At 43.0% G+C, this 24346-nt stretch overlaps 1 protein-coding gene across 6 annotated transcripts in view; it reads right to left on the minus strand.

Annotated features, from left to right (window-relative positions):
• The window catches only part of LOC124721164 (single-stranded DNA-binding protein 3), a 386116-nt gene that overhangs the window by 175787 nt on the left and 185983 nt on the right, over positions 1-24346 (minus strand). For 3 of the 6 annotated variants that reach the window (XM_047245997.1, XM_047245995.1, XM_047245993.1), the window contains exon 5: positions 19736-19777. In XM_047245997.1, the coding sequence (XP_047101953.1) occupies positions 19736-19777 (42 nt within the window). Of the gene's footprint in view, positions 1-19726; positions 19778-24346 lie in introns of all 6 variants that reach the window. The other 3 variants (XM_047245996.1, XM_047245994.1, XM_047245992.1) reach the window with 1 other exon arrangement.

Here is a 24346-nt window from a genome sequence, read left to right on the forward strand (position 1 = left end):
CGTGGCATACGGAGCTCCATCGCAGTCTTTAACACTGGTAGCATGCCGCGACAGCGTGGACGTGAACCGTATGTGCAGTTGACTGACTTTGAGCGAGGGCGTATAGTGGGCATGCGGGAGGCCGGGTGGACGTACCGCCGAATTGCTCAACACGTGGGGCGTGAGGTCTCCACAGTACATCGATGTTGTCGCCAGTGGTCGGCGGAAGGTGCACGTGCCCGTCGACCTGGGACCGGACCGCAGCGACGCACGGATGCACGCCAAGACCGTAGGATCCTACGCAGTGCCGTAGGGGACCGCACCGCCACTTCCCAGCAAATTAGGGACACTGTTGCTCCTGGGGTATCGGCGAGGACCATTCGCAACCGTCTCCATGAAGCTGGGCTACGGTCCCGCACACCGTTAGGCCGTCTTCCGCTCACGCCCCAACATCGTGCAGCCCGCCTCCAGCGGTGTCGCGACAGGTGTGAATGGAGGGACGAATGGAGACGTGTCGTCTTCAGCGATGAGAGTCGCTTCTGCCTTGGTGCCAATGATGGTCGTATGCGTGTTTGGCGCCGTGCAGGTGAGCGCCACAATCACGACTGCATACGACCGAGGCACACAAGGCCAACACCCGGCATCATGCTGTGGGGAGCGATCTCCTACACTGGTCGTACACCACTGGTGATCGTCGAGGGGACACTGAATAGTGCACGGTACATCCAAACCGTCATCGAACCCATCGTTCTACCATTCCTAGACCGGCAAGGGAACTTGCTGTTCCAACAGGACAATGCACATCCGCATGTATCCCGTGCCACCCAACGTGCTCTAGAAGGTTTAAGTCAACTACCCTGGCCAGCAAGATCTCCGGATCTGTCCCCCATTGAGCATGTTTGGGACTGGATGAAGCGTCGTCTCACGCGGTCTGCACGTCCAGCACGAACGCTGGTCCAACTGAGGCGCCAGGTGGAAATGGCATGGCAAGCCGTTCCACAGGACTACATCCAGCATCTCTACGATCGTCTCCATGGGAGAATAGCAGCCTGCATTGCTGCGAAAGGTGGATGTACACTGTACTAGTGCCGACATTGTGCATGCTCTGTTGCCTGTGTCTATGTGCCTGTGGTTCTGTCAGTGTGATGATGTGATGTATCTGACCCCAGGAATGTGTCAATAAAGTTTCCCCTTCCTGGGACAATGAATTCACGGTGTTCTTATTTCAATTTCCAGGAGTGTACATACGTAAATAAATACAAAATTTGTTTGTTTCATATATTTGTTTATTTGCATTGTCTTTGGTACTTAGTATTTTTTTTTCATATGAAGTGCAGCAAAACAGTCTCCAAGATGTAACGCAACTCCACAAGACTTGCACATTAAGTTTGTTGTTCTTTTTTTGTTTTCGAAACATATATGGCAGTTTCTTCGTTTTCGTTTTATCGTTTCGGAAATACGAAGGCCTATTAGGTGGTATAGCTTTATGTGACCGGAACGTCCGTCAACAGGATCATGATGAGACGTATGCGATGTAGTGGCAACTTCCAAGTTATGCTCCGCGCATTCATCGTAATTAATCGTATCGTCTCTTTCGTCTGCCACGATGACAGGGCACAAGTACTTATAAAAACAAAAAAAAACTTGCTGACGTGTTTAACTTATTGTTACCTAAACAAAACACTAACAGAATGCAAAAAAATACTGAAATGCTGCCGCCGGCCACTGCGCGATACTATGCTCACGACACCACTCTGGTGTCGCAGGGCGGCAGAGTGTTTATAAGATACTTGGAAAGCACCGCCAAGCATTCAGAAGTTTAAAGACACTGCACCAGTTGTACCTCTGCCCTGTCAGTCTATCATAATGAGATGGGGGACATGGATTCCAGCAGCAGTTGACTATGCTTCACATTTCCGGAACATGCTACTCGCTCTTGAGGATTAAGCGTCTCAGTTTTAGCAACAAACGAACTTCTCGAATCTTACATTGCGGCCGAGTTCGGTTTCCTGCCACAACAGATCTGCAAACTTCAAGAAGTAGTACAGCCTTTGACGAAGTCGGTAAAACTTGTGGATGATGCAGTGCAAATATTGGAGTGTGTGCCAAGGAAATGAGGTTCATTAGTTACGGAAGAATATAAACTAAAGTTTCGCAAAATGCTGATCGTGACAGATTTAGAAATATTTTACAAATTCTACAAGATGACACTTTTACTGCAGTAGAAATGGACCCTATAACAGTTTAGTGTTTAGAAGTCGTCTTCTCAGATGAAAAATTTATTATGTAACACAAGATACAACTTGTCTCCTGAAAATTTAAAAAAAAACGTAAGCTGACAATGCATTTCAATGCATCGGTTTTCAAGGATCATTTTCATTTTTCTGTCAAGGAAAGTTAGTATTATGTTTAAATCTTCAAACTTACTTTAAAAATGTAACATAACACTATGTTAACAGAAATACGCTGATTGTGTGATTGTTCGATTAATGGAATCTAGTAAATAAATAGACATAATTTAAGTTTCTTCTACATTGCCTTATATTGCCTACTTTCGCTATTTATAACGCCTTTTTGTCTGCCTGTTTTAATGATTTATAATACGTAACGTTCTAGTCTCTGGTTATAACAGTTCGGACAGCCAACCCAAAAATGTTACAGAGATATTTGAGGACTTACATGGGAACCTTTGGAAGAATTGTTATGATGAACTCTCGAAAAACTGATGTCAATTTACAGATTCTGTATTCAAGGTAGACTTGCGTATAGCCAGTGAGAACAATATGAGAGAAACTAAGGCTATTTAGACTTGCAATAATTTTTCTGCCACTTCATACGGGAATGGGATACCATGGAACGTAGCTAATTTGTTGCTAAGTACTCTCCGTAACTTTACAATAACTTGTGAAATATGTTCGTAGATGTGAAGGTCATGTAGTCAGGCATGGGTATCACTAGCCCCTTATTCTTTTTAATAGAAAGATGCATATACCGAGTTATTCCTCCATGTCCAATCATTTATTTCCATCGGCACTGGTTTTCGGGTACTTATTTTTGCGCTGTTATGGTCAAATAACTCTTCAGGATCTGTAGAACACCCTCTTTCTATCACGCCGAAGGCTTGTGAACTTAACTACTACGTCCACTATCACTAACGTTCACTATCTAACAGTGCCAGATTACCCACGTAGCAAGAGTTAGAAAATGCCACGGGCCCGACGCATTAGGGGGCTTCGCGCCTGACTGTAAAAATCTGTCAAGTTAGATATGAATGCTATTGTACCTACCACGGAATGGAAAGACGGTGATGTCCAAATCTACAGTGAGTAATGTTCAGTACTTATAGAAAGTTAATGTTTTTAAAATCTTTAGCAAAATTACTGTGGTCTTCGTTTTGAATTTGGTTTTAAATATAATTAAATTTAATTCCTGATCTTCAATGCCTCATTTCAGTCATTGTATTAACATTATTATTGTGACAAATTTAATCAAGTGAATTTATATTTAAAAATATGAATGCAATAAGTATCGTTTATATATTCTCATGGTGCTAAAAGAATTAAGCCGGCCGTTGTGACCGAGCGGTTCTAGGCACTTCAGTCTGGAACTGTGCGACCGCTACGGTCGCAGGTTCGAATCCTGCGTCGGGCATGGATGTGTGTGATGTCCTTAGGTTAGTCAGGTTTAAGTAGTTCTAAGTTCTAGGGCTGATGACCTCAGATGTGAAGTGTCATAGTGCTCAGAGCCATTTGAACCATTTTGAAAAAAATTAATGTGTGAAATCTTTGTATGACGATAAGGATTAAAGAAAGTGAACATATCGTTTTGGGCTCACCCAATATAATGTCTGCAAAACGTTTTGAGAGCCTCACCGCCGTACTTCGAGAGGCGTGTCATTTCTCACTGCTACCAGTCTTTGAGCAATTCAAGTGCACACGTGTTCAATTAATTTCATATTCATTACAACAAATAACTACCACAGATGAACGTGAGCATTTTTATAATGGGCTTTACGGAACTTGGTAAATTTGTTTGACATTTAAAATATATGTCAATAAACATACGTCGTCAGTTCTGCTGCAACTGTTTCCACCCCGCTGCACCCATAACTTCACAGAAGTTTGTAAGTTTGTGTATTATTTATCCTCTCCCCACATACTCCTTTGGGCAAGGATTACTAAAACTTTTACGGACTGTAAATAGAATGTTTCTTCTGCTATGTTTAATCGATGGGCTTGTATTTTTTTAAAGTTTAAATGTTATGGCCGGTTAATAAAAATACCGTAATTATGTCATAAGAAAAGATTCGAACGAAGAAAGAATGAAAGGAAGAAGAATTGTTATCAAAATAAAACGCCATACAACGATTAAAACGACGTGGGCTAAGATTCGAAATGAAGTACAATAATTATGTTTAAAATAAAATTACACGGATAAAAATAAAGATCACAGAGATTAAGATTATTGAGAAAAATTACCACGCCGTTGGAACTGGATCCACGACCTACAGTCTACGATCCTACAGGTTTTGTCTCTTCTTGAAGTGAAAACTCTTCCAGTGTGTGTAAAATTTCAACGTCGTGACTCTTTGCGACACATGTTACAAGCGAAGTGGGTCACATAACTAATTATATATGTATATATATGTAATGGTGATTGTGCGTGAACCGTATAAGATAAATAAATGCTGTCACGGACTGCTATGCACATACACTCCTGGAAATTGAAATAAGAACACCGTGAATTCATTGTCCCAGGAAGGGGAAACTTTATTGACACATTCCTGGGGTCAGATACAGCACATGATCACACTGACAGAACCACAGGCACATAGACACAGGCAACAGAGCATGCACAATATCGGCACTAGTACAGTGTATATCCACCTTTCGCAGCAATGCAGGCTGCTATTCTCCCATGGAGACGATCGTAGAGATGCTGGATGTAATGCTGTGGAACGGCTTGCCATGCCATTTCCACCTGGCGCCTCAGTTGGACCAGCGTTCGTGCTGGACGTGCAGACCGCGTGAGACGACGCTTCATCCAGTCCCAAACATGCTCAATGGGGGACAGATCCGGAGATCTTGCTGGCCAGGGTAGTTGACTTACACCTTCTAGAGCACGTTAGGTGGCACGGGATACATGCGGACGTGCATTGTCCTGTTGGAACAGCAAGTTCCCTTGCCGGTCTAGGAATGGTAGAACGATGGGTTCGATGACGGTTTGGATGTACCGTGCACTATTCAGTGTCCCCTCGACGATCACCAGTGGTGTACGGCCAGTGTAGGAGATCGCTCCCCACAGCATGATGCCGGGTGTTGGCCCTGTGTGCCTCGGTCGTATGCAGTCCTGATTGTGGCGCTCACCTGCACGGCGCCAAACACGCATACGACCATCATTGGCACCAAGGCAGAAGCGACTCTCATCGCTGAAAACGACACGTCTCCATTCGTCCCTCCATTCACGCCTGTCGCGACACCACTGGAGGCGGGCTGCACGATGTTGGGGCGTGAGCGGAAGACGGCCTAACGGTGTGCGGGACCGTAGCCCAGCTTCATGGAGACGGTTGCGAATGGTCCTCGCCGATACCCCAGGAGCAACAGTGTCCCTAATTTGCTGGGAAGTGGCGGTGCGGTCCCCTACGGCACTGCGTAGGATCCTACGGTCTTGGCGTGCATCCGTGCGTCGCTGCGGTCCGGTCCCAGGTCGACGGGCACGTGCACCTTCCGCCGACCACTGGCGACAACATCGATGTACTGTGGAGACCTCACGCCCCACGTGTTGAGCAATTCGGCGGTACGTCCACCCGGCCTCCCGCATGCCCACTATACGCCCTCGCTCAAAGTCCGTCAACTGCACATACGGTTCACGTCCACGCTGTCGCGGCATGCTACCAGTGTTAAAGACTGCGATGGAGCTCCGTATGCCACGGCAAACTGGCTGACACTGACGGCGGCGGTGCACAAATGCTGCGCAGCTAGCGCCATTCGACGGCCAACACCGCGGTTCCTGGTGTGTCCGCTGTGCCGTGCGTGTGATCATTGCTTGTACAGCCCTCTCGCAGTGTCCGGAGCAAGTATGGTGGGTCTGACACACCGGTGTCAATGTGTTCTTTTTTCCATTTCCAGGAGTGTATATTTGAGATCTACATTCGGTATGTAATTTAGTAGATTAGAGAACGCAACGAATAAGCTGTGTCGATGTAAATGAATGAATTCGGAGAAAATTTTGCCGCCTGTGCAATATGCTGGCTAAAGCCTGACAGATACATCAAATGGTTCAAATGGCTCTGAGCACTATGGGATTTAACATCTTTGGTCATCAGTCCCCTAGACTTAGAACCACTTAAACGTAACTAACCTAAGGACATCACACACATCCATGCCCGAGGCAGGATTCGAACCAGCGACCGTAGTAGCAGCGCGGTTCCGGACTGAAGAGCCTAGAACCGCTCGGCTACAGCGGCCGGCAACAGATACATCAAAATGATGTAGTACTATAATGTGTATCTCAAAAAATATGTACATAAAACACAGCAATAGCACGTTCTTATCTCATACGGTTCATCCACAATCGCCAGCTTGGTGTTTTGTATTGGCTATGCACGGCGACTTCCAACAACGAAAATAGCGATTGCGCGTAAACTATAAAATGTAGAGAGACTATCACTGGAACATTCAAAAGAATGTGTTACTTTCATTTTAACATGTAAAAGAAAATAAATTAATTTTTGAAAGGTTTTCTTTTTGATTAAAAGAAACTGAAACATGTTCTCCTAATTTTAAGTGTTTTGTTCTCACATGACGAACTTTGATTATATTTGTACCTGTTAGTGGCTGGGTGTATTTGCTTTCTTTGAAAAAACGTTGTTCAACGAAAGCATTTTCCGGGTAGGTTCGCCGCTGTGCGTTGTCGGCTCGGAATCAATGAGCGCAGTTGTCCGCGCACGTGTCGCGGCGTCCACGTGAGGCTGGCTCTGGCCTTTGTCCTCTCCTGCTAGTGGAGCATTCATATTGTTCCCTAAAGTTACTGCCTGTGTACAGCGAGGCTACGGCACTACCCACCTATGCTCATGATGATATTTTCGAGGGTCTACTGTATCACAAGAAATTTTTCGTAGACGAGGACCCACCAGGGTGAACAGCTGAAAGCTGTGAAACATGGGACCCAATATTATACAGCGGTGCAAGAGGTTTCGAAAATCGATTTCACCCCTTCGGTTCTGCCCTATGAGAACTTACGCGCTCTTAGATCTGACGCAGCGAACTGGTTCTGGCTTCAGTACAAAATGGGTGTAAATTGCAATACAGACATGTACCGGCATCCGCAGGCTCCATTTTATTTTGTAATTTTTCCTTCTACGGAGATCGAGATGGCCAACACGAGCAGCAGGCCTAGAGATACGGGCCGACAGTACGCACCGTAAAGTGCAAAGCGTAAAGCAAAAGACGAAAAAGAAAAAAAGCTTTTATCAAAAACTCGTAAGCTGTCTGAGGTTTTTAATGTTCAGACTGATGTCGAATCTGAGGGAATTGAAGCAGAACATACTAAAGTTGCACCTCATTGTACAGATGGTGGCATTGGGACCACAATAAAATATTTATCAGGATATGCAAGTCTTTCCCATGTAGCCACATTTTTCTACACGTGACACTGTAGTCGAAACGACAGCAAGTCCTCCAAATCCAGCCAAACAAAAGATAGAAGCATTGCACGCCCTCTCGCCCCAGAGACTCCTTCACGCCAAAGACAGGTGAAATGATATTACACATTCTGCAAGCAAAACACGAAACTAAAGTAAATTGTACTCCATAGGTATTGGTGAATGGCCGAGAAACTTTGATCCAGATTACTGGAAAGCGAATGGAAATAGTGAAGTAAAATATATGCAGAGCAATTTTCTGTCTTCGAAGATAAAATATTATAAAGGAATTAAACCACGATTCTGTTGAACACCATTTTTCACAGGTAGACATAGACTAAAGAATAAAACTCACATTTGAATTTGATTGTTTTATTAGAATCTAAAGGGAAAGTTTTATGTTTTGTTTGCTAATTTACTAATTCAGACAGCTCGTCATAGTTTACAACAGATGACTTTGATAACTGGAAGAACGATAATATTTTGCTGAAAAGACATGAAGAAAGTACGTTACACATGATTTCGTTGTTAGTTTGCAAAAACAAGAATGCGCGTATCGATTCTCAACTTGTGAGTCGAACAGGGACCAAACGAAAGTATTGGCGAACGCTCTTGAACGAATTAGTGCAGTTTCAACTTTGTTAGAGAACGAGGACTGGCATTTCGAGGTAGTGGTGAAGTAGTTGGCTCACCTTACAGTTGGAAAAAATTAGGTTTATTAGAATGAATGGATAAATTTGACATTTTTTGTTCAACATACACATATTCATGCAAATAAAAGAAAGGTATATGGATTATACATTTCAAGAACAACGTGCCAGGATATTATTTTGACAAAGACATGGTTGGAGAACGTGGCTGTTACATGAAATAAATTGTTGCTGGTATACAGCAACCAGCTACAAATTGGTTTTAGGTTACTTTAATTACTTTTGAATACATCGTGGGAGCAGACAGTGATCAATATTATTACTAATAGTTATTATTAAAATCAGTCTTAATCACGAATTTATTTCTTCTGGTAACCGGGTTCGACCACGACTGTGGTCATCTTCAGACCAAAATGCTTTATGAGCAGAAGTCTCCTTCTGGTGGTAAATCACTGCTCAGGCTCCTGCTCATGCAGCATTTTGGTCTGAAGATGACCACAGGCGTGGTTGTAACCGGTTACCAGAAGAAATAAATTCGTGATTAAGACTGATTTTAATAGTAACTATTAGGTTACTTTATTTAAAAAGCACCGTTACTTGTTTCAAATTTTTCACAATTCATCTTCAGATGGTTTTTTAATGCTTTCATCAAAACAAATTATACCAATTTTTTGGTTGGATGTTATAAACCAACAATTTAACATACGAGGAATTTACCCATTTAGTTGCATCAAGCATACAAGATCATATTTGCGAAATTAGCAAATTCAATCTTCCTGTTTCATTGGATTCTACTCCAGATACATCGCATGTAGGCCAAATGACTGATAGTGCATTATATCCTGCCATCTGGTCCAGTGGATAGATTGTTAAGATTCTTGCATATGGAAAGCCATATTTCTGAGCAACTAGACCAGATATTACTAACTTTTTTTAATTAGAATGACGTTGATATCAAAGACTGTCGCGGGCACAGTTCTCACAATACTAGCAACATGAATGGGAAGTACAGCGGCTTCGATGAACGAATTAATAAGATAAATAAATACGCAGAATGACTTCAATATAAAAATATACTTTTTCTTCGACTTCGTTGAAAGCCTCTATACATTTTTCCCGCTTCTGCCTATCAATGGGCTGTTCTTTTGAATGCAATGAAAGTAACTAGTCAAAAATTCAGATTGTGAAAAGGTTGTCTACAGTAAGCAAATATGTGGTCGGCCCGAGCAGTTCCTACGAAGGCCCTTACGCGGTTTGACCATTATCATGCAAGTTTTGGATGACATATCCAATAACATGGATCGCAAGGTAGAGTATCTTAATCGGGCTAGCTTCGAAGATAGGTTAAGTTAGAAACAGGAATACTGACTATCGCTTGGAACAAAATCCTAGAATGCTTGCAAGCGGCACACTTCGCTGCAGTCGTCTGACCAAGACTTTACCACGGGATACTCCTCTTTTAAAAACAGATACATGGGTACGTCCAAGCAATGTGGTCCACATTTTCAAATAATGAAGCAAAAGACAAAGTGCTGGCCGGATGTGAAGAATGTATGCAACAGAATTGAAGAGGACGCGAGCGAAATACAAAGTATGACAATTTCTGTGGCTCTACTACAGTCTATGACGTTGAAGAAAATCATACACCTTACCAACATTTCGAAAGTCAGGTGTTTATCGTCATAACTGATAACATGCTGTATGCCTTATCTAAACGCATGGAAGCGTTCATTGAGTAATTTGTATATTTGGAATATTTCGGCAATTTAAGCCTAACACCAGAAAATGTCTTGAAAATAATTCCAATTATCTTCAGTGCTTATTCACCCAACCGATTTGGAAGAAAGCCTAGGTAAAAAACTGCGGCAGTCTGCTGAGCTGCGCAAAACAAATGTGACCCTTGCTACTGACAGCAAAAATCGCGGCCCCTGGAACTGCAGTTTTACAAACTTTTAATGGAAAATTCATTTGAATCGTTTTTCCCAAATGTAGAAATACACTGACGGGAAAAAAATGCCAAACCAAGGAGGAGTTGTGCGACATAAGCAAAAGTTGGTAGGCGTGTTTCCCCATATGAAGGATGATGTCTATTCAAATTTCACGCCAGTCACGAAAGAGTACTGCTGCTAACGCCACTATGAGGATGGAAATCAGGTTTGCTTTAAATACACGCTGTAACGGTCAGGAGCGTTAGTTCCCTTTGGGATTGGACGTGGTGAGTCGATAGTAATCAAGAATGCCTTTAAGGCGACAAAAACGCCATTAACACCTCACTGAGTTTGAACGAGGTCGTGTAAAACGGATACGAGAAGCTGCATGTACCATCTGAGAGACTGCAGAAAGACGTGCCAGACATGTAGCCACTGTACATGTTTGCTGGCAGTGGTGGTCACGACAATGTACGGTCGCAGAAGACGGCTCCGGACAGCCATGTGGCAACACCGAGCGGGAATACAATCGTGTTCGGCGTGTGCCTCTGGCGCGTCGTAGTTCATCTGCAGCGGCCATTTCACCACAAGTTGGCAGAACACTGACACAACTGGTACAAATCGGTTACTTCAAAGACAGCTCCGAGCCAGAGATAGAGGCAGGCATTCCACTGACGCAAAACCACCGCCATTTGAGACTTCAGTGGTGTCAAGTGAGAGTTCACTGGAAATTTGTGGTAAGAACTATGGGACCAAACAGTTGACGTCATCGGTCCTTAGACTTACGCACTACTTAATCTAACTTAAACTAACTTACGCTAAGGACAACACATACACCCATGCCCGAGGGAGGCCTCGAACCTCCAACGGGGGGAGCCGCGCGAACCGTGACAAGACGCCCAAGACCGCGCGGCTACCCAGCGCGGCTGAGAGTTCACTGGAGGGCGGGATGGTGGTCTGTTGTGTTTTATGGGACTGCCTCAGTGCCAGTGACGGCCGTGAGCTGGTTAGGAGGAGGCCAGTTAAAAGCCTGCAACCAATCTCTCGTGAGTGCTAGAGACACTGGACCTACACTTTGAGCCGGCCGGAGTGGCCGAGCGGTTCTAGGCGCTACAGTCTGGAGCCGCGCGACCGCTACGGTCGCAGGTTCGAATCCTGCCTCGGGCATGGATATGTGTGATGTCCTTAGGTTGGTTAGGTTTAAGTAGTTCTAAGTTCTAGGGGACTGATGACCACAGAAGTTAAGTCCCATAGTGCTCAGAGCCATTTTTGAACCTACACTTTGAGTTATGGTGTGGGGATAGATTTCGTAGGACAGCAGGAGCACTCTAGTCGTCATCCCACGCACCCTGACTGCGTATACGCCCGTCCAGTGATTCGATCAATTGTGCTGCCATTCATGAACAGCATTCCAGGGGGTGTTTTTTAACAGGATAACGCTCCCCCACATACCATTGTTGTTACTCAACATGCTGTACCGTGAGTCTACATGTTGCCTTGGCCCGCTCGACGACCAGAGGTCTGAAATCGATCACATGTGGGACATAATCGATCGTCAACTTTAGTGTATCCACAAACAGCATTAACCGTCCCTGTATTGACCGACTAAGGGCAGCAGTCATGGAACTCCACCCCACAAACTGACACCGGGCACCTGTACAACACAAAGCATGCACGTTTGCATGCTTGCATTCAACATTTTGGCGGTTACACCCATTATTAATGTACCAGCACTTCACATTTGCGGTAGCTTATCTCGCACTTACACTAACCTGTGATCTCGCAATGTTAATCACTTAAATATGATGCCTAAACAAATGTATTCCTGAAATTTCATTACCCCACATCAATTATTTTTTGATATTGCGATTTTTCTCAGTCAGTGTAGTCTTAAGCATTTACTTGTTTTTTGATAATCGTCAACTGCAGAGGAGAACGTTCTTTTTCTTCATTACGGCGCAATGACTTACGGAACACCATGGGACAAGAATGTCTAAACGACCTCACCTTAAGGAACAAGAACTGTTATTTTCTTAGAGACACTGATTTGGGTAGTGTTAGCACTAAATTTCCCCTAATTAATTCGAGCAAAGCTTTTTAGTGAAGTGTTGTTTTATTTTATATCCTAAACTTTGAGGTCGAAAGCAAATCAACGGCCCCTTCTCAGGACTTGCCACAGGCTCGCGCTGGCTTAATCCGGCACTGATATCTCATCAAAACTATCCGGACACCACCATGTAATGCGGAATCGACGCCTAGATGTGACGAGAGGCGGACTCGCCAATATAAAAGGAGGTGTGTAGCACTGTGTGTCAGCAGAGAAGCAGCAACAGCACAATGGATCGGTCACGAGAGCTCAGAGACTTCGATAGTCAACTGGTTTTCGTATGCCACCTGCGTAACAAATCCACCAGGGACATTCAACCATTCTACAGGCGTCCACGCCGACTGTTAGTGATGCGATTGTGAAGTGGAAACGGGAACAAACAGCCACAGCTAAACCAAGATCAGGAATATCTTCCCCGACGTCACGCCATCACCTTACAAACGGCTCTGGAAATACGGATGTATTATTACCTGGATCTGAATTATTCCCGTTTATTCCTCGGAACGATAATGGCATGAAAACTGCATTAAAATGGCGCTTCTTATCTAAAATTACGTATTTATAAGTTCCAGTACGCAGAAATTATTATTTGCTAGTTCGATAACTTTCGTTTGTAGCTGTTTCCGTCACTCATATGCACTACGCGTGAACATACTATCGAGGTAATCCGCACGCACGGAATTCTGACCACCGTAGCATTACCATCCAATGCCATAAGGTATCCTTTTACGAAGAGACTTGCTTGACCTTGCTTTTAAAATTTCCGGTATTTCCCAATGTGAAACAATTTTCCACAGCCAACTACTTAGCACGTTTGGCAAATGGGGGACCATCGAAATGTACTCGTGGCATGGCCCTAATGGACGTGTCTGGCGGCTACATGTCGTTATTCAGGAACGTTTGTCAATTGTGTAACCATATACCTTGTATAGCCGAGTTAAGAACGCTTGCGGTTGTAGCGGCCCAATTGTATCCGCTACACACCTTCAAGTAGTAATTCTAGGTTGATGCTGCGAAGATATTAACTGAATGATGGAATTACGATTGTAAGTGGGGAATAATCACTTTAATAATTGTTCTGTGTATCTGAAACGGTGAGTAACAAGCCGCCACGCAGTATATCATGTCAGGGAACGGAGTACATGAATGGAGGAGGCGTGAGCAGTGACAGCAACCCAACTATGGCTTTGGCAACCAACGTCTACAACTCCTGCCTCAAATATACAGCCAAGGTTAACATCCTAAACCTGACATAAAATCCTCTCTTTCCTCAGAATTGCAGACTTATCTTTCTCTCAAGCATTCTAGGCACAACTTTAGAACGCCTAACCCTAATTCCACTGCAAGATTTCCTCACCGATAGGAACTTCACACTCCCTGAACAGTTGGGTTTGGCGCCGGGCATGGCATCATATCCCTGGCCACCCGATTGGTTGAGTAGATCTGCAAGGCCAGGGTTTTTTTGGGCATTTAAAAGACCTTCTATTGTGTCTGCAATGTCGGCCTAATATACAAGTCCCACCAGTATGACTGCCCTCGGCATCTGCTGAAGGTCCTTCCACTCATTATTAAGTAATAAAAGTAAATACTGATAGACATAATAGTATTAAAACAATAGAGGCAGGAGTGCCCCACGGTTCTATCCTGGGGCCCATTATACAGTATGTACACAAAAGACATGTCATGGCGGGACAGTACCCATCTAACACTATTTGCAGATGTTACCGCCATTTATGCTAGCCCCCCGAACTCCAATTACATCGTGCTCAACATACAAAGGCACCTTGATCAATTACACAATGGCGTAATTTATGAAAAATTAAAATAAACCCGACGAAATGCGATGACATGATCTTCACTACCAGGAGACTCCAAACGGTGGACACATTATAGACGGAAGGGATCTCCCCTGATGCGATATTACCAGATGTCTAGGACTAGCGCTTGATAGTAAACCGCTGTGGAAATCACATATACTCGACGCGTGTAATTATGGTTCACCTAGACTTTCCAAGTTATACCTATTGTTCAAGGGCATTGGACTGACCATCGAAGCTAAATTACGTACCTGGAAGATGGTGGTCCTTCCTGCAATATTATATGGTTACGAGATCTGGGACGTGGCCGCAGACACTCATGTAAGAGAAGTGCAAACAGTTGAAAACAAGGCCCTTAAAATAATCACGGATGATACACTGTTCGTCCCTAACACATTAATACATAGAGACACAAACATGCCCACCATTACCACAATCACAGAACAACTAACTCAATCATTCTATTCAAATGCAGAACATTCTGCATAAAATCTTATTTCCTGCTTACGATCTGATCCCTCTCACGTCATTCATAAGCATTCTAAAAATAAACTAACCAGAAACTTCATCTACATCTACATGGCTACTCTGCCAATCACATTTAAGTGCCTGGCAGAGGGTTCACGGTTCAAATGACTCTGAGCACTATGGGACTTAACATCTGTGGTCATCAGTCCCCTAGAACTTAGAACTACTTAAACCTAACTAACCTAAGAACATCACACACATCCATGCCCGAGGCAGGATTCGAACCTGCGACCGTAGCAGTCGCGCGGAAACCCATGTTGACTGTGTGTCAATAGACAGTTTTCTTCGAGGTAATTCATAATGTTTGAACACAATATATGTTCCAAAATCCTGCTGCATATCTACGTTAACGATATGGGCCTGTAATTTATTGGATTACTCCTACTACCTTTCTTAAATATTGGTGCGACCTATGCAACTTTGCAGTCTTTGGGTACGGATCTTTCGTCGAGCGAACGGTTGTATATGATTGTTAAGTATGGAGCTAATGCATCAGCATACTACGAAAGGAACTTAATTGGTATACAGTCTGGACCAGAAGACTTGCTTTTATTAAGTGATTTAAGTTGCGTCACTACTCCGAGGATATTTACTTCTACGTTATTCATGTTGGTAGCTATTCTCGATTCGAATTCTGGAATATTTACTTCGTCTTCTTTTGTGTAGGCATTTCGGAAGGCCGTGTTTAGTAGCTCTTCTTTTGCAGCACTGTCTTCGATAGTATTTACATTGCTATCGCGCAGAGAAGGCACTGATTGTTTCTTGCCGCTAACATACTTCACATACGACCAGAATCTCTTTGGATTTTCTGCCAGGTTTCGAGACAAAGTTTCGTCGTGGAAACTGTTATAAGCATCTCGCATTTAAGTCCACGATAAATTTCGAGCTTCTGTAAAAGATCGCCAATCTTGAGGATTTTGCGTCTGTTTAAATTAGGCATGTTTGTTTCGTTGTTTCTGCAACAGTTTTCTATCCCTTTTTTTTTTAAATCAAGCTATATCTGGTCTACACTTATATTATTAATTTAGAATGAGTGGAGATTGTATGTCAGGAAGGCGTCAAGTGAATTTTTATCTGCTTTTTTGAATAGGTGTATTTTTCGCTTATTTTTTGAGGATTTGGGGATTACAATATTCTATCTCGCAATGACAACCCTGTGTTCACTAATCCCTGTATCGGTTTTGGTGCTCGTTATTAACTCAGGTATTAATTTACAGTAACAAATAAACAACACACAAAAAATACACAAGCAGTTAAAAACCTCCATGCTTTAATAAACCCTAGCTGAAACATCAAGCATTAAGGCAACAGCCACTTGTCCTTGTGCAACGGCAGCACGGAACATACAGGTGCTGTCGTCGAACTGAGAGAAGACTCTCAAAAAACTTTTTTTAACGCCAGTGTTTGCATTACATGCTCCACGACAGCATTATCCACACTGATAAAATCTTAATTTCACTTCAAGAAATCTAATTAGATATTATGAGGCTCATTCAATGTAACTGAGGTTTCACAATATGTGTAGCTACTCTTGTATTCAGCAATTAATGGGTTTTCTTTTTGCTAATTTGGAGTGCAATGCCAGTTTTCTTTTTTAGTTAATGAATGTTAAGATTTATAGAGAGAGAATTATTCTTTGCCTGTGGTGGATTACTCCTCGGAACTCCCCGAGTTGAACTTCGATTGTTGTAGGACGTACGTGAGAATAGGCTGTCGTACGCAAATTTAGGGCCCCAGTACGATTTTATGAACTAGGTCTGTTGCTACAATCTTGGATTTTTATGTTAGGCCCCCTTTTATCGACGATTCACCCGAGCCGGATTAGCAAAAGTGATACATATGAAGTGTGTGCTCGGAAACTGGAAGTTGGACTTCTAATAGTTAAACCCAATCTTTCAGGCCATTCAGTAAGAAAACTGCCAAAAGATATCTTAAAATTCTTGTTGCCATTGGAGAAAGGTAGAAGGTATTTAACATACATTCAATGTTGAAGAGAAGAATGTAAATGACAACTGGCAAAGAAAAAAACTTAAGACAGATTAATGCGCTCTCGGCGCAAGCTCTGAGAACAAGGATGGTAAGGTTTCAGAAATGTCCTTTTCAAAATAACGATCCTGGTATTCGCTTTAATCAATTTAGAGAAACCACGAAAAACAACAATCGAAATAACCGGACGGAGATTTGAACACCGTTCCTCCCAAACTCTAGTCAAGCGCCCTAACTACTTCCTCACTATACTCGGTAGTAAGCAAAGAACGAGGAACTTCAAGATGTTTAACTTCATCCTAATAACAAACCGCCACCTGCGGCAGTCACACAAATGTGTGTGCATTAAACACGGTGCGCCTGTAAAGTTTGGTCTCAGAAGATAATGGGAAGAAGATTTACAAACCAAATACTTTTAATGACATTCAAAGTAATTACCATTAGCTACAACATACTTCTGACATCTGTCGTAAAGCTGTTGGAAACTTTCAGAGAACGAATTTTGTGGAACCGCTCGAAGAACGGTGGTCACGCGTTGCTAGACATCACCATCATTACAGGAGATAAAATCTGGTGCTACCAGTACGATACGGAGACCAAGCGTCATTCGACGGCATGGTGTTCATCGTCTTCCCCGCACAGCTCAGGTAGAATTTCATGACGGATCAAGCCCTTGCTGTCAAAAAAAAAGGAGATAACATCGTCTTAATCTTGGATTTTGTCAGCCGACTTTTTCTTGTGGGAGACAGGGAAGACTATGAACACCGTGACACTGACTGTCGCTTGGTTCGGGGTCGTACTAGTCTCATCTCCTGTCATGATGCGGATATCCAACAACGCGTGGCCACGGTGCTTCGAGCGATTCCACAAGAAGCGTTTGCTGAAAGTTTCCAACATATTTACAACCGATGTGTGTAGTAGTAGCTAATAGTGATTACTTTGAAGGCCAGTAAAGGTTTTGTAACTTGTTTCCTCTATTTTCTGATGCTATTCGTGGACTTTTCAGACGCATCTTCTATGGCAAGCAGCGCGGGGTAGCCGTGCGGAGGTTCGAGTCCTCCCTCGGGCATGTGTGTGTGTGTGTGTGTGTGTGTGTGTGTGTGTGTGTGTGTGTGTGTGTGTGTTGTCCTTAGCGTAAGTTATTTTAAGTTAGATTAAGTAGTGTTAAGCCTAGGGACCGATGACCTCAGCAGCAGTTTGGTCCCATAAGGACTTACCGCAAATTTTTTAAAAATCTATGGCAGCTGAGTCCATTGTGCCCAAGAAATGGACTCGTTTAAGATAATCTGTGTACTGTGAGGTGAAAATTGATATCAAAATCACAAAGAATTTAACACACGTGTCATTGCTATAGATATATATAATATATACCACTGACGCTGGATTCTGCACCCGAATACTGGTTTGGCTATTAAAAATTTTGAATGCAGTTCAAGGCGTTTACAATAGTCCTTTAAAGAAGAAGCTATGGAAGTCTTGGATGGATAGTTTGCAATCCTTCCGGGACCATATTTCTGCGATGTAACCCACATGAAGCTATTTAAAAGCCATCCTGGCCATCTTAACGTAACGATGAACTATCTGACCTATATCCCACAATTCACCGCTTTCCATAGTATTTGCAAGCAGTAGACATCACGTTAAGAAAATTTGTGGTAAGGTCTTATGGGACCAAACTGTTGAGGTAATTGGTCCCTAAGCTTACACACTACTGAATCTAACTGAAATTAACTTACGCTAAGGACGGCACACACACCCATGCCCGAGGGAGGACTCGAACCTCCGATGGAGGGAGCCGTGTGGATCGTGACAAGACGCCCTAGACCGCGCAGCTCACGTTAAGGCGACTTCGATGACTGTAACCGATGGTATGAACTTGGGAATCTGAATCGGCAACTGCATAGGTTGCAGTAAGGCCACGGACTCTGTCAACCACGATCAATGATTATGTACATATGTTCTATACGCGTGAACTGCGTATACTGTCGTTGACTCTTAATCAAACCAATCGTGACCGATAGAAAGGTTACCTGCGCCCCACCTGGTGCCGATGAAGTACTAGTTTGCGTAAAAGCACAACAGGAAACGGCGCCAGAATGATGCACCCACTCTAATAGTGGGAACTACTAAGTGGGATATGCGAACAGTCCGGCCGCCATGCCATCCTGTGCCATATGGAGTCATTGGGATGCAGTATGAAGGGGCATAGGGTCAGCAACCGCTCTCCTTGCCGTTGTCGGTTTTTCATACCTTGGAGCAGCTATTTCTCATTCAAGTCGCTCCTGAACCAGCATCACGAGGCTGAGGGCAGCCCGTTCCAATCCTCCCGCCACGGAAAAAATTTTTTGGGCAGAACCGACAACTGAACCGGGGACCTGCCACATGGCAGTCAAACGCGCTTACCACTCTAAATGAAGGCGGACAGAAGAACATTTATGACTAATACTTCAGCCATGTTACTTCCCTAGCGTCTGAGACGCACCGAATCGAAAATTTGTGTAGAAACATAAATATTCCGCTCACAGTAACCAGGTGACTGTGCACAACGACTGAAATTACATAGCACTTTAGCAAACCTTCCTATTTGTTCACTGTTTAATATCATGTGGAAGGGAGACGAAGAGGTAGATAATATTACCTACAATATAATATTAGGAATATGTTTTACGACAGTCATGCAATTTCTTGTCCCACAGTCGGCAAAGTTTCACCAGAGTCAAAGTCACATCGAATTTTCCACTATATACGTACACTAGAAATTATGATTTTCGTTCAAATTCGACGTAATACTTTTAGATTTTTGTGACAATTGAAAAATTATTAAACTACAAGAAAACATTATTCCCATAACTTATCAGATGAGGCTGCAAAGAAATATTTCTAGGTGCATTAGTTCAACTTAAAATTATTACTGCAAATCTCACTAACAGTCAAAATGAAAAAAAAAATTGTTAGTTCCGTCAGAGAAATCCAAAATTTATCCGTTTTCGCGGATATCTATACATTTACCTCTGGAACGTGAGAAAAATATTTTTTACAGAACAGTTATCTAATCATGCACATTCATATTAGTAGTGAAGCAGTATTACCATACTCACGTGTGCAATACCGTTGACACCATAACCGGAGTTTACGAAACCCTGTAACAAGAAGAAAACAATATTAGAACACTAACAAGCTGAACCGCGTACAATAACAAACGGTGCTTGTTATGCCATGGTTTGCAGACACGGTGAAACCTCTGCGGCGTTTTTAAGAACTTCCATAGTGTGAAGAATTGTGTAATAAATTTGTTTCTGGATGGGGTCCGCCTTGAGCAAACAATTTCCTTTCCTCCTCTTTTACCCAGACATGTTTCGCTGAAGTTTATTTTCTTTCTACAAGCAACAGGAAAATCGCTCTTAACTATATGCACATATATAAATTTGAGCTTTTAAGAAAATACAATTTTGAAAATAGGCATGATTTTTATAAACATCTTGGTACCACATGCTGTGCTTTTCTATATTTTGCGTTACTGTTTTTCTTTTCCAGTTTGTCAGCTGCGACGATTGAGAACTTAATACAGGAAATTCTTTACATCGAAGATTTACGAATGGGAATGTCAAAGTCAACATTTTATTGTATGTTGTGCTTGTATACGCAATATGTTACACTCTGTTTTTCTGATTTCCCTGTTAGCTTCATTGTGAAGAACTTTACTTTGTAAACTGCAGACTAACAAACAAATATTTTTTTCAAGAATCTTGGATCATCCTATTCCTAGCTTCGTCAGCTCCCTGACAAGAGTACTTTTCACACGATTGACTGAATCGTTGATTCCCGTCAACTTATTGTCAAACCATTGTACAGTTTGCTCTCAGAACTACAAAAGAAAACTGACAGTTTTCAATTGATTCGGTATGGTTTCTGTGAACATTGTGGATGAATACATCATCCAGGCAAAAATGTCATGCATGAGAATCAACAAGTAATTGCAATGTTCAGGCGGCTTTTCCAATCACTTTTCCAGAATGAGTGCCTCCTTTGTCAGGGCTGTCACCTTGTTTATTTATCTAACAGACAAACACCATCACGCAAGACATACAGAATATACCTTTGACGCCGGCCGAAGTGGCCGAGCGGTTCTAGGCGCTGCAGTCTGGAACCGCGCGACCGCTACGGTCGCAGGTTCGAATCCTGCCTCGGGCATGGATGTGTGTGATGTCCTTAGGTTAGTTAGGTTTAAGTAGTTCTAAGTTCTAGGGGACTGATGACCTCAGAAGTTAGGTCCCATAGTGCTCCGAGCCATTTGAACCATACACCTTTGACACTACAGTCACTACAACGTGAATTGCAGGGTTCCGTCCAGTCTTGAATAATTACATCTTTCATGATTTCCGTTCGTCGATTGAGACAAATAACTGGATGGTTCGATCTGAAATGGACACGATCGATGACTTCCTCTATCCTTGTGCACCGTCTCTAATGACCTTGTCCTTGACGGAACGTTATAACCTACTCTATCTCCCTTCTTGCGACCATTAAGGAACTTCAGTCTTGAGTACAGGCACGGTATAATCGTTTCACTTAGTTTGTATTACAGTTAATCAATATCAAGCTACTTGGTAACGATCCTACTCCGAAAATCGATTTAATTTCAATATGAAATTTATAGAAGACTCACAAATTCTTGCACGTTGGAGTCCACCTACAAAGTAACACCAGCTTGAGTAGAATGAGTGTGTACCGCGCAGTCAGACCTGGAACTGAAGGAGATCCACGCGACAGAAACCCTTATGCTCCGCTGGATGCTAGGCATTTCCTTACTTATATCATCTCTTCGACGACAATATCCGGTAGTTTTTTGTATTAACAGTTGTTCCTGAGGCTTTGAATAACCTGCTCCCAGAAATTTCCTGGTGGATAGGGCTAGGCTCTCCGACTTCACTGAATGTCGCACATGTAAAACATGTTATCTTTGTTTAGCAAGTGGATAGTACCATAATTACACTAACTTGCCTGACCTCAGACCACCTACTTTATCATGGACAGCTATTTCGTATCTTGGAACATCCTTTTCGCGAAGGTCTGTATCCTTGACGGAGACCAACGATTTCAATTCCGTTGTTAATATCGCCATTCCATCGTTGCATAGATCGTCCATATGTCACCAGTAAGTCGGTACCTAGATACACGAAGCTTATGTCACAAACTAAAACGTCCACTTAAGGGTGTGATGGTACCTGCAGAGTCGGCCTTTCATCTTTTCCATTGTAATGTGATAAAAATGTCGGAGAGTTGTCAAGAAGGGAAATGCCAATACCGAAGTGTGCATAAGTATTTCCACCGCATGATCTCTCAGTTCCCTGTCACACTGTCAAGTGTTCAGGGTCAAAGTAACAGCAATGGCAAATTTAGATTACTGTTCAAAATGTTCAAATGTGTGTGAAATCTTATGGGACTTAACTGCTAAGGTCATCAGTCCCTAAGCTTGCACACTACTTAACCTAAATTATCCTAAGGACAAACACACACACCCGTGCCCGAGGAAGGACTCGAACCTCCGCCGGGACCAGCCGCACAGTCCATGACTGCAGCGCCTGAGACCGCTCGGCTAATCCCGCCCGGCTTAGATTACTGTATTTGGGGTATCCCCCGCAACAAAAATTAGCTTCATACCCACGGAAATTTGTTCTCTACGCGGTGCTGGTCTCGCAGCTCCTAAATCTCAGTACAAGGAACCTAATAATTACATAAAGACAAAGGAAAAAGGACTCTAGTGTAGGCGTTCCATATTGATGTCACTGTAGCTTTGTGGATTGTCACCGTAAAGTGAAATCCTTCGAGAAAATACACTATGTAAGAGATCTTTTGCAGTCGTTATTGAACACCATCCATTGAACATACAACCAGTGAACCTTCGCTGCTTGTCTTCCAAGTTCTACAATTTCCTTGTCACAGCTGCACTTGAGGTGTTACTTTCCTTCACATTTCAATGATGTATCATGCTAAAAATTACACATCGGTACTGTAATCAAGAGAGATTTTATTTTTGCTTCTGCTGCTACGTCGTAGTTTGTTATTTTTTACTGTTATGGCCAGCTGCCGCATTTAATGGAACAACAAGTTGTCGCAGTAGCTCTACTGGTATTATTTTCCTGTAGATAGCTTAATCAGAAACTTCAGTGCGAATACAACGGCATGTCAGCGTACGCTATAGGACCATATCGATTTCTCCAAAGTTACAAGAGGAGTTGTATCTCGTCATGTAGTACGGAAGTCTTCATTTCTGCAGCTCTACACGTCCGTGTAGAATCACCGTCAAATGATGGATGATAACAAGAATTGTTTGTACTCCTAAGGGGACATCCATTAATTACGTGGGAAGTCTTCTTTAAAATTTGGACTCAACCTTCCCCCTTGGTGAGATTTGGTGGTACCGCTCCCCCCTCATGTGAGGTTTACCGTGTAGTCGGATAAAACTATGTAAAATGAAATCTTTAATTTGTTTTAAACGGGGAACCTATGTGAGTGTACAAATAAGTGACTAGCCACATACCTTCTACACTCCGAAATTATTCCTTACACTGACGTAACAGGTCATTTGTCCACATATCTGAAATACTGTGCCTCAGCTGCAAATTATTTTGTGGTTTCTTTCCTGCAATACCAACAGAAGAATTCTCTGAAAGTCCCGCTCCTAACCGTCAGGCATCCGCCCCCGGTAGCTGAGAGGTCAGCGCGAGAGAATGCCAATATTAAAGGCCCGGGTTCGATTCCCCACAGGGTCGGAGATTTTCTCCGCTCGGGGACTGGGTGTTGTGTTGTCCTAATCATCGTCATTTCATCCCCATCGACGTGCAAGTCGCCGAAGTGGCGTTAAATCGAAGGACTTGCACCCGCGAGCGGTCTCCCCAACAGGAGGCCCTAGTCACGCGACATTTACACTTTATCATTCAGGCAAAACTTTCCGCAGAAGCCTTCATAGTCCCAGAAGTTCAATTAAAGAAAAACAATAACAAACATGGATTAAAGATGAACATTTTAGGGAACTTCGGCTTTATCCTTTTACAATCCACTGCTTACGCCAAATTCCATGTGTTGTTGTTGTTGTTGTTTTCAGTCGGAAGACTGGTCTGATGATGCAGCTCTCTATAATACTCCATTCTGCGCAAACCTGTTCATCTCCAAGTACTGTAACCTACATCCTTTTGAAGCTGGTTATTGTATTCATCTCTTGGTCTCTCTCTACAATTTTTACCCTCCCTCCCTCCCTCCCTCCCTCCCTCCCTCCCACACACACACACACACACACACACACACACACACACACACACACACACACACACACACACACACACACACACTTCGTCCCATACTAAATTGGTGATCCTTTGGTGTTCCACAACGTGTCCTTTCAACCGAGCCCTTCTTTTTGTCAAGTTTTGCTACAAGTTTCTTTTTTTCCTTTTCTATTCAGTACTTCCTCATTAGTTACCTGATGTACCCATCTAATCTTCAGCATTCTTCTGTATTTCAAAAGCTTCTACTCTCTTTTTGTTTGAACTGCTTATCGTTCATTTTTCACTTCCATACATGGCCACAATACAGACAAATAACTTCGGAAAAGACTTCTTAATACTTAAATCAAAATGGTTCAAATGGCTCTAAGCACTATGTGACTTAACATCTGAGGTCATCAGTCCCCTGGACTTAGAACTACTTAA

This window comes from Schistocerca piceifrons, chromosome X (genome assembly GCF_021461385.2).
Source record: "Schistocerca piceifrons isolate TAMUIC-IGC-003096 chromosome X, iqSchPice1.1, whole genome shotgun sequence".
NCBI classification, from domain to species: domain Eukaryota; kingdom Metazoa; phylum Arthropoda; class Insecta; order Orthoptera; family Acrididae; genus Schistocerca; species Schistocerca piceifrons.